Below are 14,591 nucleotides of genomic sequence, written 5' to 3'. Positions count from 1 at the left end.
ATTGGGAATTTACCCACTGTTTATGATGATTTTCACAACATCCTGTCCGAATTGACTTGTGGCTGCCTGTGTTGTGGTTCAGGATCTTTATGCAGCTCTGCGTCTACCCCATACACCAGAGACCCTGGCTGAGCGCGGCCCCTCCTTGATTCTCCCGGGATGTCCATCGGCGTTTGTTCGCTCGCTGATGCAATGCATGAATAGAAGAGGGAAAGCGGGGTAGCACGATAGTCACCGCTGCCTCCGTGGCGCACGACAAGGTTTATACACCTCTGCCTCGTCTCGTAAGCATCACACCACCATCGGCCCTGGGGCAGAGAGCTCGCTGACACCTGTGTGCCGCCCACACTCCTCTGTGGCGTGTCACTCACCCTCTCTCATGTTGACACCAGAACTCACTGCCGCTGCCTATAGACATGTCAGCATCTCCCGCTTCTCTTTATCTCTCTGTCGCTCTCTGTCTGGCCGGGATTTCTCCTCATCTGAATATGAAAGGAATTCAAGGTGGCGCCGGCCCTGCTCTGTGGTACATGCTATTGCCTTGTGCATAATTGACTCGCAACTTATTTACTTTCTTTGGTAAAGACATTTCCTAGGGTTCCTGCCTGCACATTTAAACTGAAAACTAAACTGGAATGACGCTCAGTAGAGGGTAGAGCTCTGCCAAGGCCCAACAGTCCCCTAAAATTCAATCAAGATGCAAAATTTCACACACTCATATATCTCAGGCCCCTAAATGTGCCTGATTTCATCTCGAACCATCCATTATTCCTCAGGAAGTCGGAGGGAAAGGTCAAAAATGAAATTCCCTGATCCGCAGCTAAATTTCCTCCCTGGCCTATACTTCATCCTTCCTCAAAAGTTTGTATAATCTGGTTATGCATAAATATAATTTTTTATGCATAATATTGCTTCTAAACAAACAGAGTTGTGAGGAACCTCCTCAGCAGAAGCAGATATTATTAGTTGTTTACATTATCTTTCCACAATCACAGTCAATTGGCCCAGTACATACTTCTGGACTGTTGGTCCTTCACTCTTGCTCTATCTACTGTATCTAACCTTTTTGTCATCCTCTCTGTCTACATGTGGATACACCTTTATAGTTATCTGCACACTTCATACACCTGGCACATCCCCCATGGCGTTTCTGTGCAGCTTATAACCCTCAGGCAGAGCCACTTTGTAGGGAAGTGATAACATGTCAGCTCTGCCTCTTCCTGGCAATCACACGGCGCAGCCCGGTGCTAGCTCCTGCACGGCCTTACTATGAATGGATCAGCGAAAGTTATCCAGCCCTGCTGTGGACCAGGGGTTTCACCAAAGCTGCAGCCAATAAAGCTGAATACCAAAAGTAGTGGATTGTATTTGGAAAACTTTGGAAAAAAAACATAAGATAGGATAAGATAAGATACATTTATTGATCCCAAACACTTGCAGTAGGGAAATTTCTCTTCTGGTTTTTGTCCCATCTGGTGAACATCACAGGACACAGAGAGCAGTGGGCAGCCATGCACAGCGCCCGGGGAGCAGATGTTGGGGGAGTAAGGTGCCTTGCTCAGGGGCACTTAGACAGTGGGGGTAGAGAGAGTGCTCTTAGGACTCTGGAACAGATCCGGGTGTTGTCCTGGCAGGTATGTTGTATTGTCAAAGTAAGGAATCGAACCAGCGGCCTTCCAGTCCGATTCATGTAACTTTCTGCCCATAGTCCAATTATTATGCCACTAGTTCTTAATAAGATAACGTAACATTATATGAGGGAAAGGTCATTCACGACATTATGTATTCACTTCTTTTCAAATTTTCTAATTTTCTGTTTTCACTTTGTCACCATGAGTATTTGAGCTTAGATTGATGAGGGACCCAATGAATTTAAATACTTTTAGCATGAGGCTGTCACAGAGCAAAATGTGAAAAAGACGTTTACGTTTTGCTACCTCAATACTCACACACCATTTATTGAATTTTATATACTAAGCAAGCTGACTATGGGGCTGATAACCTGCGTCATGAATGGTTGTTGTGTGGAAACTTGAATTAGTATCTTCGACAGCTGCTCAGTAGCAAGAGGTTTTTTAATCTGTGTTGAAAATGGTCTCAACTGGCCAATGACATCCCCTCTTCTGTGCTATTAATCTCCAGAACAGACGATCGATGGCTTGGAAAATGAATTTTGCGGCATACGTTTGTGGACAACCACTTAGTCACCCTAGGTTTCAGTGAATGGTGACAGATTTAGAGTCACATGTTGGGCTCTGCTGCACCTCGCTGTGGTCTCATTGTTCAAGGGCTTGCCCCCCGTGTTTTAGTTTTCCTATTCCGGAAGCCACACAGATGATCTACTTACGTGAGGGCCATATTTACACAGAGACTGTTATCGGTGTAGCGCATGCCACCCACATAGCGATGCTTCAGTGACAGCCCAACAAAACACCTTGAGGGGAAATGAACAGAAGTCATTACGTATAATTCAAATAGCACGTCATTCATGTGTCCATAACAGCACTGTATTGGTGGAGAAAGGCTTTGAGAACACATGCGGTTGTGTCATTTCACTGCAGCATTCACTCAACAACATTATCTCTCAGAATGGTTCACTATATCATCCTCCGTCCGGGAGAATAGCTTCTATTTCCCAGAAACATCCTGAACTCGAGATGTCCTTGGGAATTGTTTTTCTCTCGAGACAGAAACTGTGGCCTCCAGGATGGATAGACGAGTCCTTTTCCCTGTGTCCTTCAAGATTGTGCTGTTTGCACCTATTGCTTCTTAAACTTTCAGAGGGGTAAACACAAATTCTGTGGTGACTGTTAGACCTGTCAAGAGTCTGAAAAGTTACTGACTGCGTGGTTTTACTCCGGTGAGCAGCGAAGACGGTGTCATTTATTGTCTCAGCACCTGTGTGTCCTTTCAGAAAATACCATTCTCTGTCTCTATGTGGATTCTCTTCCTCTTCCCCTCTTCATCCTCAGCCTGGGATATCAGTTGAGCCCCCACCACTGCAATCCTATAAAGGGGAGTTAGTCCATAAAATAGCAATCAACCCTCAAGGGAAAGTTAGTCTGATGGCCTTTTCATTCTTGTGATGATTTTATTATGCATGTAGTAAAATGTGTTGGAACTTTGGGCCCAGCGGAGAGTAGAGATGAAAGCACTGAATCACGATATAAACATGAACTGGAGGCGTCTAATCGCGGCTGGTCTGTGTGTAGAACTTGGACTGCCGAGATAGTGTCTACTCCCCAAAATACCCTTTAACACTGACATTGACTGTTTAATAGAATCTGACTGTCACAGATTATGCTGTGAGTATTACTCCCACAGCGTTGTCACAGGTTTCTTACCACCGCTGTGAGTTATAGTCAAACTTTAAAATGACAACTTCAGAGGAATATAGCCCCATGCGCAGACGCCTGAGATGAGAAAGCAGTGGAAGCATCACAAGAGGGTGTCTGAACGAGATGACATTATCAGCTGAAATCAGTCCTCACAGACAAACTGCCAAGACGGGGTTCCCTGCTATTTATGGCGGCTGTAATTTGTGGTGACAATAATAACTGCAGACACTTGTACGTCTGTTAGTCAATTAAAGTCATTAACTCTTACACAGTCACACTTACGAGGCCAAACAAACTCAAAGCTCTTCACACAAATGTTTGTGCTGGTTTTTACTGTCAGGTCATTTTATTTTGTAATATAAAATCAAAGAAGATGATACATTTATGAATAAATGAAAAGCCCTGAAAGAGCGTTGCATTCCCTGCATGCCTGCTGTATATAGCCTACCATACACTGTATACACTGTATAGATTCTACATTTATTACACAACATAACCTCATTGCAAACAACAGACAATCAGCAGCACCAGGAGTAATCCCAGACGCGTCTGTGGTCCATTGAAACATCCATAAAATGTTTGCCATCGTTGGCAGGCATTCAGGAATCAGCCTCAACTTGGTCTATACCACTTTTTCTTTAGGACTAGCAGAACAGCCAAACGTGTTTATACCCCAGCAAATTCCTACAGCTCCCCCCAGTGAAGCACCATAAACCTCAGCTGATTGATCCAATTTAACCTAAATCTAGTCGTCTGCCCGGGGGTCTCCTCCCATCAGAAAGCATCTTGTCTCAAAGCAAAACAACCTCAGCTGGTGCTATTTAACACAAAGGAGCCACAGCTCGATGCAGAGCTTCTCTTGAATTGGCAAGGCGCTTTGCTTTATCACTCGGAATCCGAGTCCAGCGACACTGCAGAGAAACTTAATCTTGGCTGCTTGAATCCTCATCTCTTTTGCGGCCACTACCCAAAGCTCATGATCATAGTTTGATAGCAGCAATGACTCAAGCATAAAAACAAGAGCTTTGCTTCCTTAACGTCAAGCCTTCAATTATTCTGCTGATGTCCCTGAGCCATATTCAGTCGTGTGAGTGTTCTATCCTCACCACTAAGTTAGTAGGATCAATCCAAACTGTTTTACGGATTATTTATTCATGATTTAAAGTTTTTCCTCCTGAATTTGTTGTGCTCCTTGAAAGGAAAATCACTTATTCATTAACCAGGGAATAAAAGGTACATGTATCTGCTGTAGCTGCATCTGAAGACTCCTGAAGTTTAAGTGAATGGGTAGAACTACTGAAAGAAATGACAAAAATAATTCAAATCAGTGGAACAATAAACGGTTTTGGTATGACAGTTTTAGAATATATAAATTTTTATCCTTTTTAAACAGATTTCTTATTCAAAGCAGATTTAAAAAGTACAAAGTCAGTAAGACCCGCTAAACACAAGCAGGAAAGAGGATAGTTTTCCTAAAAAACTTAAATTTATTCTGAATTGACAGCACTTAACCTTACTGCTGGTCAAAACCTTCGCCTCTGGCAGATGGATCTTTCAAAGATGTTATAAAATGTTAATTGCAATCGATATTTCTGTATAACAAACCAAACATTGACACAGTCTCCATGATAAATATCGACTCTAAGAACACAATACACTCGTTTTAATGCCTTTTTTCTCTTGAAATTTGTGTAGTCTTTATGAAAACCTTTATAATCATCTCTACCCCTTTCTATACCCTTACTGTGAGAATGGTCTGCCACTATGCTCAGGTTTTTCCAATTGATCCCTTCTGTCCTCACACCCTTTGTTTTGTGATTTGTGTTGTGCCTCTCCAGGTTCCCTCCAGTTAGTGAGCTGGCTCCTTTTGGCAAACCGGTGGGGACCATCCTGGCTGCTGCTGTCAATCAAGCCATCTTCTACTCCATCGTGGCAGGAAATGAACAGGGTATGTGCTACAGACCATATCAATTAATCCGGCATTTCAGAAATTCAGGAACTCCAAGGGAATGTTGTTTTCCATACGATTGGTTTCCTATAAACACTCCCAGCCAAACACACTTACTCAAATTTTTGTTTGAAGAACAAAGTCCTCTTCTTCCAGTTTTCATTTCCCAAAATAGAGAAAAGATAATGTCAGCTTCTACAAACCCTTTCTCCGACAACTGCGGATATTCTTTGCAGTTGAGAGAACTGCAAAAAACAAACATGGGTTCTTATTCATTAATGCAGATATCAACGCTCCGTTCTTTGAGCCATTAGCAGATGTATCGCTGTATCGAGAGAGCGAAAGAGGGGAAGCTGTAGCCCGGCTCCCATGCGGACCTCGATTTCCCCCGCAGTGATCTTTGTCGGGTCATATTTCCTTAGATGCTCATGGAAAGTGCAGGAGGACCTCAGAAGAGTTTCATGAATCTGCCTCCAGGCCCAAACAGTGATCTTCTCTGGGAAAGAAAAGGCGTTGTGAAGCTTGACCTTTTCACACGGACACAGAGGAGCTAGGCTCTGTCCTTGTCATTTAAAGGGACCAAAAGTATTTCTGTGTTATTTCCTTTTATCAGAGCCGTAACTGAACTGACAATCATTTTGAAAAAAACATAATTTCAGTCTCCTCCATTAGAATTTCTAATGTTTTTTTGTGTGTGATTTCTTTATGGTCCAATGGCTGCTCTCTTTCTCCAGCGCTGCCACTCACTACAGACAGTGTGGAGTGGCATTTCAACACAACTCCCCTCGGGATGTGTTTTTTTTTTTCAACAGTCATTTTGTTTTTCCTCTTTGTTATGTGCTGTGTTTTTCTGTTGGTTCCAGGTCATTTCCAGGTGAACAACAGGACAGGCGTCATCTCCACAGCTAAGCCCCTGGATTATGAAAACGTGACCAGCTATGTCCTCAGGGTCCAGGCAGACTCGATGTTGGTCGTCATGTCAAACCTGCGCGTTCCTTCCAAAAGTAAGAAATACACGGCTGCGATGTTTAGGTTGAGTCGTGAGGGATCGGAGATGAAAACGATGTTTCATGTCATGCTTTATTCATGTGCACATACCTATAAAATATAATAAAAAGAGAAAAGTTAAACATGTTCTTTTCTAAAGTAAGAAACAAAGAACAATAACGAAGGATCTCCATGATCTTGGTTTATTATAGTTCACATATTAGTTTTTGGCAGCTGCCAATCTGGACCAAAAAAAGGGAAACAACATGTCATTGTGTGTTCTGCTGAGCTGTGTGCTCATGTGCTTCATGCACCGATACCGCTCCTCGCTGCACTCAACCATTTGTAAACTGGCAGGTGGCAGGTTTGCTGCATCCTGTGATTGATTGTTGAGTTTCACACTCCATTCAACATCAAGCTGATTTTGAATTGACTGAGGTTATACTGTATTTGGTTGCTTTTTGTGTCCAGCTCAGCAGCCGCTTGTTGAAAGCATATTGGAAAAAGCAGCTTGTCTGACCGATATGCCATTTAAAGTGACTGCTAATAGGTTATTTGCACCCTGCGGTGCACTCCCTGTATGTGAAACTTAAACTGGTGGAGTGCTATTAGTTTAGCTGCTTTCAGACACTGTACTGAACTCTGGACATTCTCTTCAGGGGCTGTAAGTGAGAACAAATATCTGGTGAGCTGACGTGCAGCGAGCATGTGGGCAACTGAAAAATCAAATAAGGATACAAATATCTCAGGATGAAAAAGAGGGGCCTCACACGTGGAAGACAAAGACGTCAAACTGGAAGGACGATGAGAGCGGTTGGTGATAAGGGCCGACTCTAGTGTCGATGTGCTGTAAACAAAAACCTGAGATTTTCACAGCAGAATTTATACGCTCTGTTCTGCCTCCTGCTGCTCTACTCAGTCGCCAACCCTCGCCTGAAAGCTCCAGAGATTTTCAAGCTGTTGTGAACGCCTCAGAAAATCTCCTGCTTACATTTGGCGTAAATCCTGAGAATGTCCAGAGCCACTGGTCAGGAGTTCTTGTCTCAAAACAGCTTCTAAAATATTGAATAACAAGATACATGTGCAGTGTAGAGTTCTGACTCTTACCTCTCAGTCACAGTAATTACTGAAAAACTCAGTTAAACAATATCATAAATCCTTAAAATTATTGTGTCCAAATTCGTCGCAAGGGTCTAACAAGCCGTAATAGCCCATTTGTTACAATTTAGGCCGACCACCCCCCCAACACGGGGGCGGGCGACAAAACATTAATCACAACAAACTCTCAGTTGATAAACCTCATGTGTTTTCCCAGTCTTAAAGCCTCGCTGTGTATGAAACAAACAATATCGTACAACATGCCGGTCTACGGACTCCCTGGAAGAGGGAGGCTGAAAGCCTGACATCACAGCCTCCTCCCCACTCCCTGATCCCCTCTCCCACAGTTGAGCATCTCTCCCTCGTCTTTGTAGTCCGGATTCTTTCAGATGCTATCCCCTCGCAGGCATTCATGGTGTTGCGCTCAGTTGTAAACACACAAAAAGGGATAGAGGTACTTGAACGGAGCCTGGGAGATAAGGTGAAGCCTGCTCTCCGCCCTACCTGGTCATTGCTGCATAAAGCAAGGATCATTATCCGTTCCAGACAGTTAAAGAAAGTGTCAGATGCATCCGCCGCCTGAAATTAAGGTTTTTTGAGACGCTGTTTGACCGACTGATGCATTCCGTCTCAAGCCTACTTACACCTTCAGTCTGCAGTCTCTCCATGCTTCAGCTGGAATATCATTAGGCTCCTTTGTTTCCTGTTTACTGACGAAAGTTTTGCCATAATGATGGATGAAGTACCAAAAACAAATGGGTTTCATACCTCACTTTCGATCCATTTGAGCCTCCAATGAATAATCAATGATCTATCCTTCCCACCTCTTTCCATCTCGCGCCGTCTGTCTCTCTCGCGTACTGACAATTACAAGTACACAAAATGCACACCTCACTTATCTGATGAATGCAAAGTCGAGGGCTCTCTCTCTCACACACACACACACACACATAAGGAAGAGCGCTTAACTGGCATCGTCAGGCTGACAGCCTCTTTTGGCAGTGACGCTGTTTCTTTTCTCACTCGTCTCACTTGTGTTATTGTAATGCAGCTCAGGCTCCATGACAGGGAACATCTCTCCTCTCATTAATGAGTCTGTATTGAGTTTAAATTATCAGAGCATTACAGGACTGATTTGTCAGATAGATTATCTTTGCCCCATTAGGACTCATGCAGTGCATATGTGATGCACATAGTCTACGCACAGCCGGATATCCATGTGTATATGCAGGAGTATATGAGAGCAGATTTAATTAAACATATTTTGGAAACGATAATGCACTCTTAGGCACACTCGAGCTTAATCTGCTATAGCGGCAATCCCTCCTCTTAATGGACCAGTTTCTATCATGCATCTTTAAGAGAGGGAGTGAGGGAGGGAGAGAGAGAGCGAGAGAGAGACTGTATCTATGTTTTTGTCCTGAAACTTGGAGGCTGGAATAAAGCCACTTTCTACAGTGGGGGGGGGGGGCTGTGTAGACCTCTCCCCCCGGCCCCTGGGGTCTTCCCTCCCACACTACAGCATTTGTGCCTTGTAATTTGATGTGCTGTGTTTTTGTTTGTCCCATTCCCCCGGTGCATCCTTAGCTCCAAAGCCACTCGACTTTACATTTGTGTGCGGCGCTAGAAGAAAAATGGTCCTTGACCGGGCTTCTTTCTTTTTTGTTTTACCTAAACTGCATTGCTGGAATAATGTTTCACTGCGATAATTTGCCCACGTGTAAAAGAGACAAATTAGGGTGATGTTTGTTTTAAGTGTGGTTTCCTTTTTACAGACATGATGTGTCGAAAAATCCCTAAACCTAATTTACATATCTTGTTGACTTGTGTACATACCTGAGTTCAAACTCAGAAAAATCCACTATTCAAGGTTTAATCCTCAATGTCTTCTGATTGCGTCATCTGCTTCTCTCGTTGGGGAAAACAATGTCAGACTAAGGGGGAAAAAAGCCAGCCAGTTGACAGATTGTTCCTTCAGCTCTTTGTAATAGTCACTCGTAATCAATCATGATTATTCAACTCCGTTTGCTGCATAACTTGAAATCAACTTTCGCATTGCGTCTGTTATATTTTCATCAGCGATCGTGATGAAGACAGCCCCTCGTCATTAAAGTCTATCTTCTTTTCTTTTTTTATTGTTTTGAATGAGATACCCAAACGGTCAAAGTTACATATTATAATTCCAAAAGCAAAAGTCTCGTAAAAAGACCAATTAACCAGCTAATTTTGTTATTAAAATGACACTTCTCCTGTCCTTCTTCCGTTCTCATGGCGTTTCCAACTTGAGTATTGTCTGCCCTTCAAAATGTTTTCCCCAATCATGGTCACGCTCGCCTGTTAAACTCTCACAGCTGCTTATTGATGCTACTGTCGTGCAGCGAGTTGTGGAGAAAAGAAACTTCTCAAAAATAACCCGAATGATGCAAGGTAGTCCTCACTCGCAAGTAGCGACTCAGAAGCCAAGTATTTATTGTCACTTTTATTATTTGATGGAGCAATATTTCACTCGTATCACTAATTGGTTGGTAAACAGAATACAAATTGGTTCGGTTGTTTTCTACTTATCAGGGGAAGTCATTAGCACTTCAGACACTTCAGTTTGTCTTGAGTCACAATATTTGTTGTGATCTAAACAAAATTAACCTCCTGATAGATTAACGCAAAGTTCACCGAAGTGCCTCCTCACGCCTTTTCACACTGGCGTGTTGAGTTAAGCGTTGAGGGATGTTTCTCTCCCCAACGTGTAATTATAAATCGCTGAAAACGAAGAGGGATTTTCTTCAGCTTCCTCAGCTACCCTCGGTCATTATCAAGCCAAGCAAGAAACATTTGTATTTGCAGTGAGTTCTTGAAAAAGTTCGGTGAATCTTACTCCCCACTTTTTTGAAATATGTCAAACTTTCAGAATAGTTCAGAACGCCCGCCTGCGGATGAGAGGGAAGTTCATTTAAAATCGGTGATGGCCATCATCTCGTTGACAGACGGAGATGTTTTCGGTGATGACTAGCGTCTTGGAAATCATTTCTGGCTCGCTTTTGAAGTTGTGGACGAGTTGATGACCATGAAAAATTTATATTGACAAGACAATTTTGAGGCTTAATTGTGCAGCATTTGATCAGCCCCAGGGCGGACGACTTCAGAGATGTGTTTATTTAACAGTCAGTGACCGTGATGTTCTCATCCTTCCGGGCCTGTGTGTCCCAATTCTTATTTTGACAGGGTGCAGCCCTTATGCATTATCCCCTTATCAGATGCTTGGATAGGTAGATTTAAGTAGAGAGAGTGGAGTTGAGTGCTGTATGTTATTTATGCAGGTTTTACCACTATGATGGCTACGTGCTGTAGATCTGTATTGTGACAGTAGAGGCGTGCACTCACATCCTGTGCAATATGTGCTTTTTGCAGCGAACACAGCCAAGGTGTTTATTGAGGTGCTTGACGAGAACGACCACCCTCCCCTTTTCAGCAGGAAGCTCTACATAGGCGGCGTGACGGAGGACACCAAGATCTTCAGCTCCGTGCTCAAGATAGTGGTAAGAAAACATCAGTTAACAGCTTTTTGTATCAGCATGCATGGAAACGGGCTGAAACTAAAGGGGCCTGGTTCTGCCTCCACCTCTTCAACGCTCACCCTGCAGCCACGGTGGGAGAATCCATCCGATGTGCTCTCTGCGGCACGATTTCATCTCCTCCCCCTATCGCTGGCTGCATCTCCTCCTCAATTTCGCTCTGCCCACTGTCGGCCTCGTTCCCGAGCAGGTGGGATCAGAGAGATCTGGTCGGTGTAATTCCAGTATGTTCACAGAAGCATGGCCGGACATCCTGTCTGATTATCAGCCCGCTCTGCTAAGGAGGCTTCGCTCGTTCGCTTCTCAGCACCACCCTGTGTTTCTGTCTATGCGTAGGTAGGTGGGTGTTAGAGTTTGTGAACAGGGCCGTGCTGAATCGCCACCTGTAAGCTCCACTTTGAACACTGCTTTTAACAATTTTTATGTTTAGTTGTTTTTATATTTCTAGTTATTCTCCATTGGATGTGATGGATACAGAATTTAAATATAGCCAGGTAATGATGTAATTTCCTCTGCAGCTGGGGGGGGATCATCTCATACTTCCTCTTTAAAGTCCTATTCTTGTCACTCTCATATTTTTTTCAGGTACATTTTGTTACTGACGCCTCTGAACACCGGTTTCCTTGTGCCAGCCTCCCGCGAAAGTTCAGATGTATTATAATTACCATATGCTCAAAGGAGCGAGCTGAACAAGCAGACTGCCTTTACTGAGACTTGTTGGTTCTGTGTGCAGCCTGAAAGAAAACCAAAAGAGACTACTCAAGGGGGAACAAGGGGAACTGCGAACATTGCCTATCTAGCGAGGCCAAATCTACAGAGGTTTAGAGATTTAAATATTATTTCTTCATGTTTTCTGGCAAAAATTCAATTTTTTGGTTCGCAATTTGCATAGTTACACTTCATCGCTTGCAAGTTCCATGATTTATAACCCAATCCAGACTGTGTTTGTTTCCCATCCAGTTTGACTTTTCCACTGTGTTAACGCCGACTCGGCCAGAGATCACAGCATATTATCTTATCGCTGGAAAAGCCAATAATATGACAGTCGATCGAGGGGTGTTTTTCACATTAATTCCCCGGAGCACAACTGGGTGTAGACTAACCAAGACTAAGCTCTATCTTTGATGTGATATTACTGTGTCAATGCCAATAAGCAGGACTCCCATTGTGCAGTTTCGCTGGGAGGAATTGATTGCTTTCTAATCCCTAATAGATATAATCAGCCTTGTAGGACAGTTACCAAATAGCTCCAACCTGATTTTCAGCTGCTTATCCTTAGAAAGAGGAAAACTGCCCAAGTGGAATCCCAAATAGATGAATCGTTTATGGCTATTTACAGTATAACAGGCGCTGGACACAGGCCCTTCAGTCTCTGGAGCATGTTTAACAAAAGAAGAAGTTGGTGTAATATCCTTTGGGCAAGTACAAAGGTTGTGGAGGAAGATGCAGAAAAAGTTTTTCTGACCTTCAGGCACATCTGAAAATAAACCAAAATCATCAGATGATGAAAATGAGGAGGCTGATCATATTTCTCCCGTCATTACCAAAATAGGCCAGAAATGTGTTGCCGTCTGAAAGAAAAAGATAAGAACACCTTGGGAAAGCTGGGGATTATGTTCACTTTATTGATGGTTTGAAATAAAGCTCTTGGTTTTTATTGCAGGAGAGGAGCTAAGCCTTAATCTTTATGTTAGAACTTATAAAAGCTCTTTTAGGACGAAGACAACTTCTCCTCAAGGGCTTTGTACAGCAACGTGAATCATGCTTTATTGGGTTTGACAATTTTAAACCTGAGTTTAAGCATAAAAGAGAGATACGTGTACAGTAGTTAAAGAGATACAGACAAAGAAGATACAGCACCATCACCTCTACACACATCAATTAATCATATTTTTATGCTAAGCTCAAGTCAGATTTATTTATATAGCACATATATAACCACTGGATATTAACCAAAGTGCTTTAGAATCAAAGCAAAGAAGAGCAACATAAGCATGAATAAAAATTATTATTAACAGAATCAAATGACAGATGAAAGCAGAATTTTTATGAAGATTAAAATGATTCGATTTTTAAATCAGATACAATTATCAAAAATAAGGGCAAGACCTGATGCAGAATGCGAGATGGCTCCAGAGCTTCATCGGGGCAGCAACAGAAAACCTGGTCTCCTTTAGTTTTTAATGGCTGTAATCTACTGGAATCATGAATGATGGCCCTAGATAAAAAATAATAGCTTATTAATCATGTTCTACACCCAATTCCTCTTAAGAACATTTCTCGATGGATATCGGCTCAAATGTTGCACAGTAACAGTGTCAATTTCTTCACCCAACCAACCATCCAATGTTGACTTTTTTCTGTCTTTCCCTCAACACGGAATCAACACCAAAGTGTCAAATGATGGGTCAAGTGCTATTTTTTTATTTCCCAGTGGCAATAGAAGCTTTGGAGTCAGTTACTGGGAAGCGATAGACTGAATTAGTAATGAATCTGCGAGTCCCCTTCTCCTGAGATAATCGTTAGAAATATCGTCAACATTTGGTGAATTCTGACACTTTTGATGTGGCGCATGATACCCGTTTACTACAGTGTTTAAATATATCTGTTACACAACTGTTCCAGGTCTCTCTCTCTCACTTCCAAGTCTCTCCTACTTTCTCTTCCTTCTTCTTCCCTCTCTCCACTTGCCCTTTTACTCCTTACTTCCCTATTTCTCTCCTTTAAACCCACCCAGTTAAGGCAGATGGCCGCTGGGTCTGGTTCTGTTGGAGATTTTTGTTTCTTTCTCTCCACTGTTGCCAAGTGCCTGCTCGTTGGGCTCCTTCATTATAAGCTCCAGACCATTCAAGTGCCTTGAAAGAATGAATGTTGTAATTTGGCGCAGTATAAATTTAATTTAATTGGGTTATTTACTCCCAACGTCTAATTTCAATGGTGTTAAAAAGTTAATTGAAAAATCTTTCAATGTCAAGGTAAAACTCTGGTCTGTGGAAGGAAAGGATGATTACACGATAACACTTTGCAACGCGCGACACTTACTCGACCCTGTTTTATAAGAGTAAGTAATAAGATTCATGTGCAGCGAGATGATGGCCACTCTTCACTTCTTCCTTCACCACCTGCCCTCTTATTTTAAAGATGGTGAAAAGCTTTCTAAACATCAAGGAGATGGTGATAAGCTTTCTTTCAGAGATGTTATGATGGTGATAAGCTGAGCAGAGACGTTATGTTTTCGTATCGACCATCCTTCTGTCTCATTGTCACTAAAAGACTTTAAGGGTTTTCTTAGAATTTGGCAAAAATGCTCAGTTGGACTCGAGGATGAGCTGATTTTGAAAGTTGAAAATCAAGGACATTACAGATTAGATTTTTGGCAAATAATGCATGAATTTGGAAACATTTTCACCTAAATGTCCTATTGGATAAAATAAAAAGTTAGAATATTCTCCATGGTCGTAGCTTTACACCCTGACACCAAGAGCAGAGGGTTAGATGATGATGTAAGTGATTTGCAGGTTATTCAGTCATCAGGATCATTTCATTTTCATTTGCTGTCTTGCAGCAGGCTGTGAACACACTTCCCTCAGTGAGTTCTCTCCCCTCTGTCCATCGCTGTTATAGCTGTATGATGCTGTTACATACACTGTC

The 14,591-nt window shown here is 42.6% G+C and overlaps 1 protein-coding gene across 1 annotated transcript in view; it reads left to right on the top strand.

Moving 5' to 3' along the window:
- LOC133966562 (protocadherin-15-like) overlaps window positions 1-14,591 on the top strand; it is a 100,436-nt gene that overhangs the window by 61,835 nt on the left and 24,010 nt on the right. The window contains exons 21-23 of the mRNA XM_062401540.1: window positions 5,177-5,286; window positions 6,150-6,290; window positions 10,777-10,904. Of these exons, the coding sequence (XP_062257524.1) occupies window positions 5,177-5,286; window positions 6,150-6,290; window positions 10,777-10,904 (379 nt within the window). The remainder of the gene's footprint in view (window positions 1-5,176; window positions 5,287-6,149; window positions 6,291-10,776; window positions 10,905-14,591) is intronic.

Source organism: Platichthys flesus, chromosome 12, assembly GCF_949316205.1.
Source record: "Platichthys flesus chromosome 12, fPlaFle2.1, whole genome shotgun sequence".
NCBI lineage: Eukaryota > Metazoa > Chordata > Actinopteri > Pleuronectiformes > Pleuronectidae > Platichthys > Platichthys flesus.
Note: the sequence above shows the minus strand (reverse complement) of the source record. Positions and strands in the feature narration are given on the sequence as shown.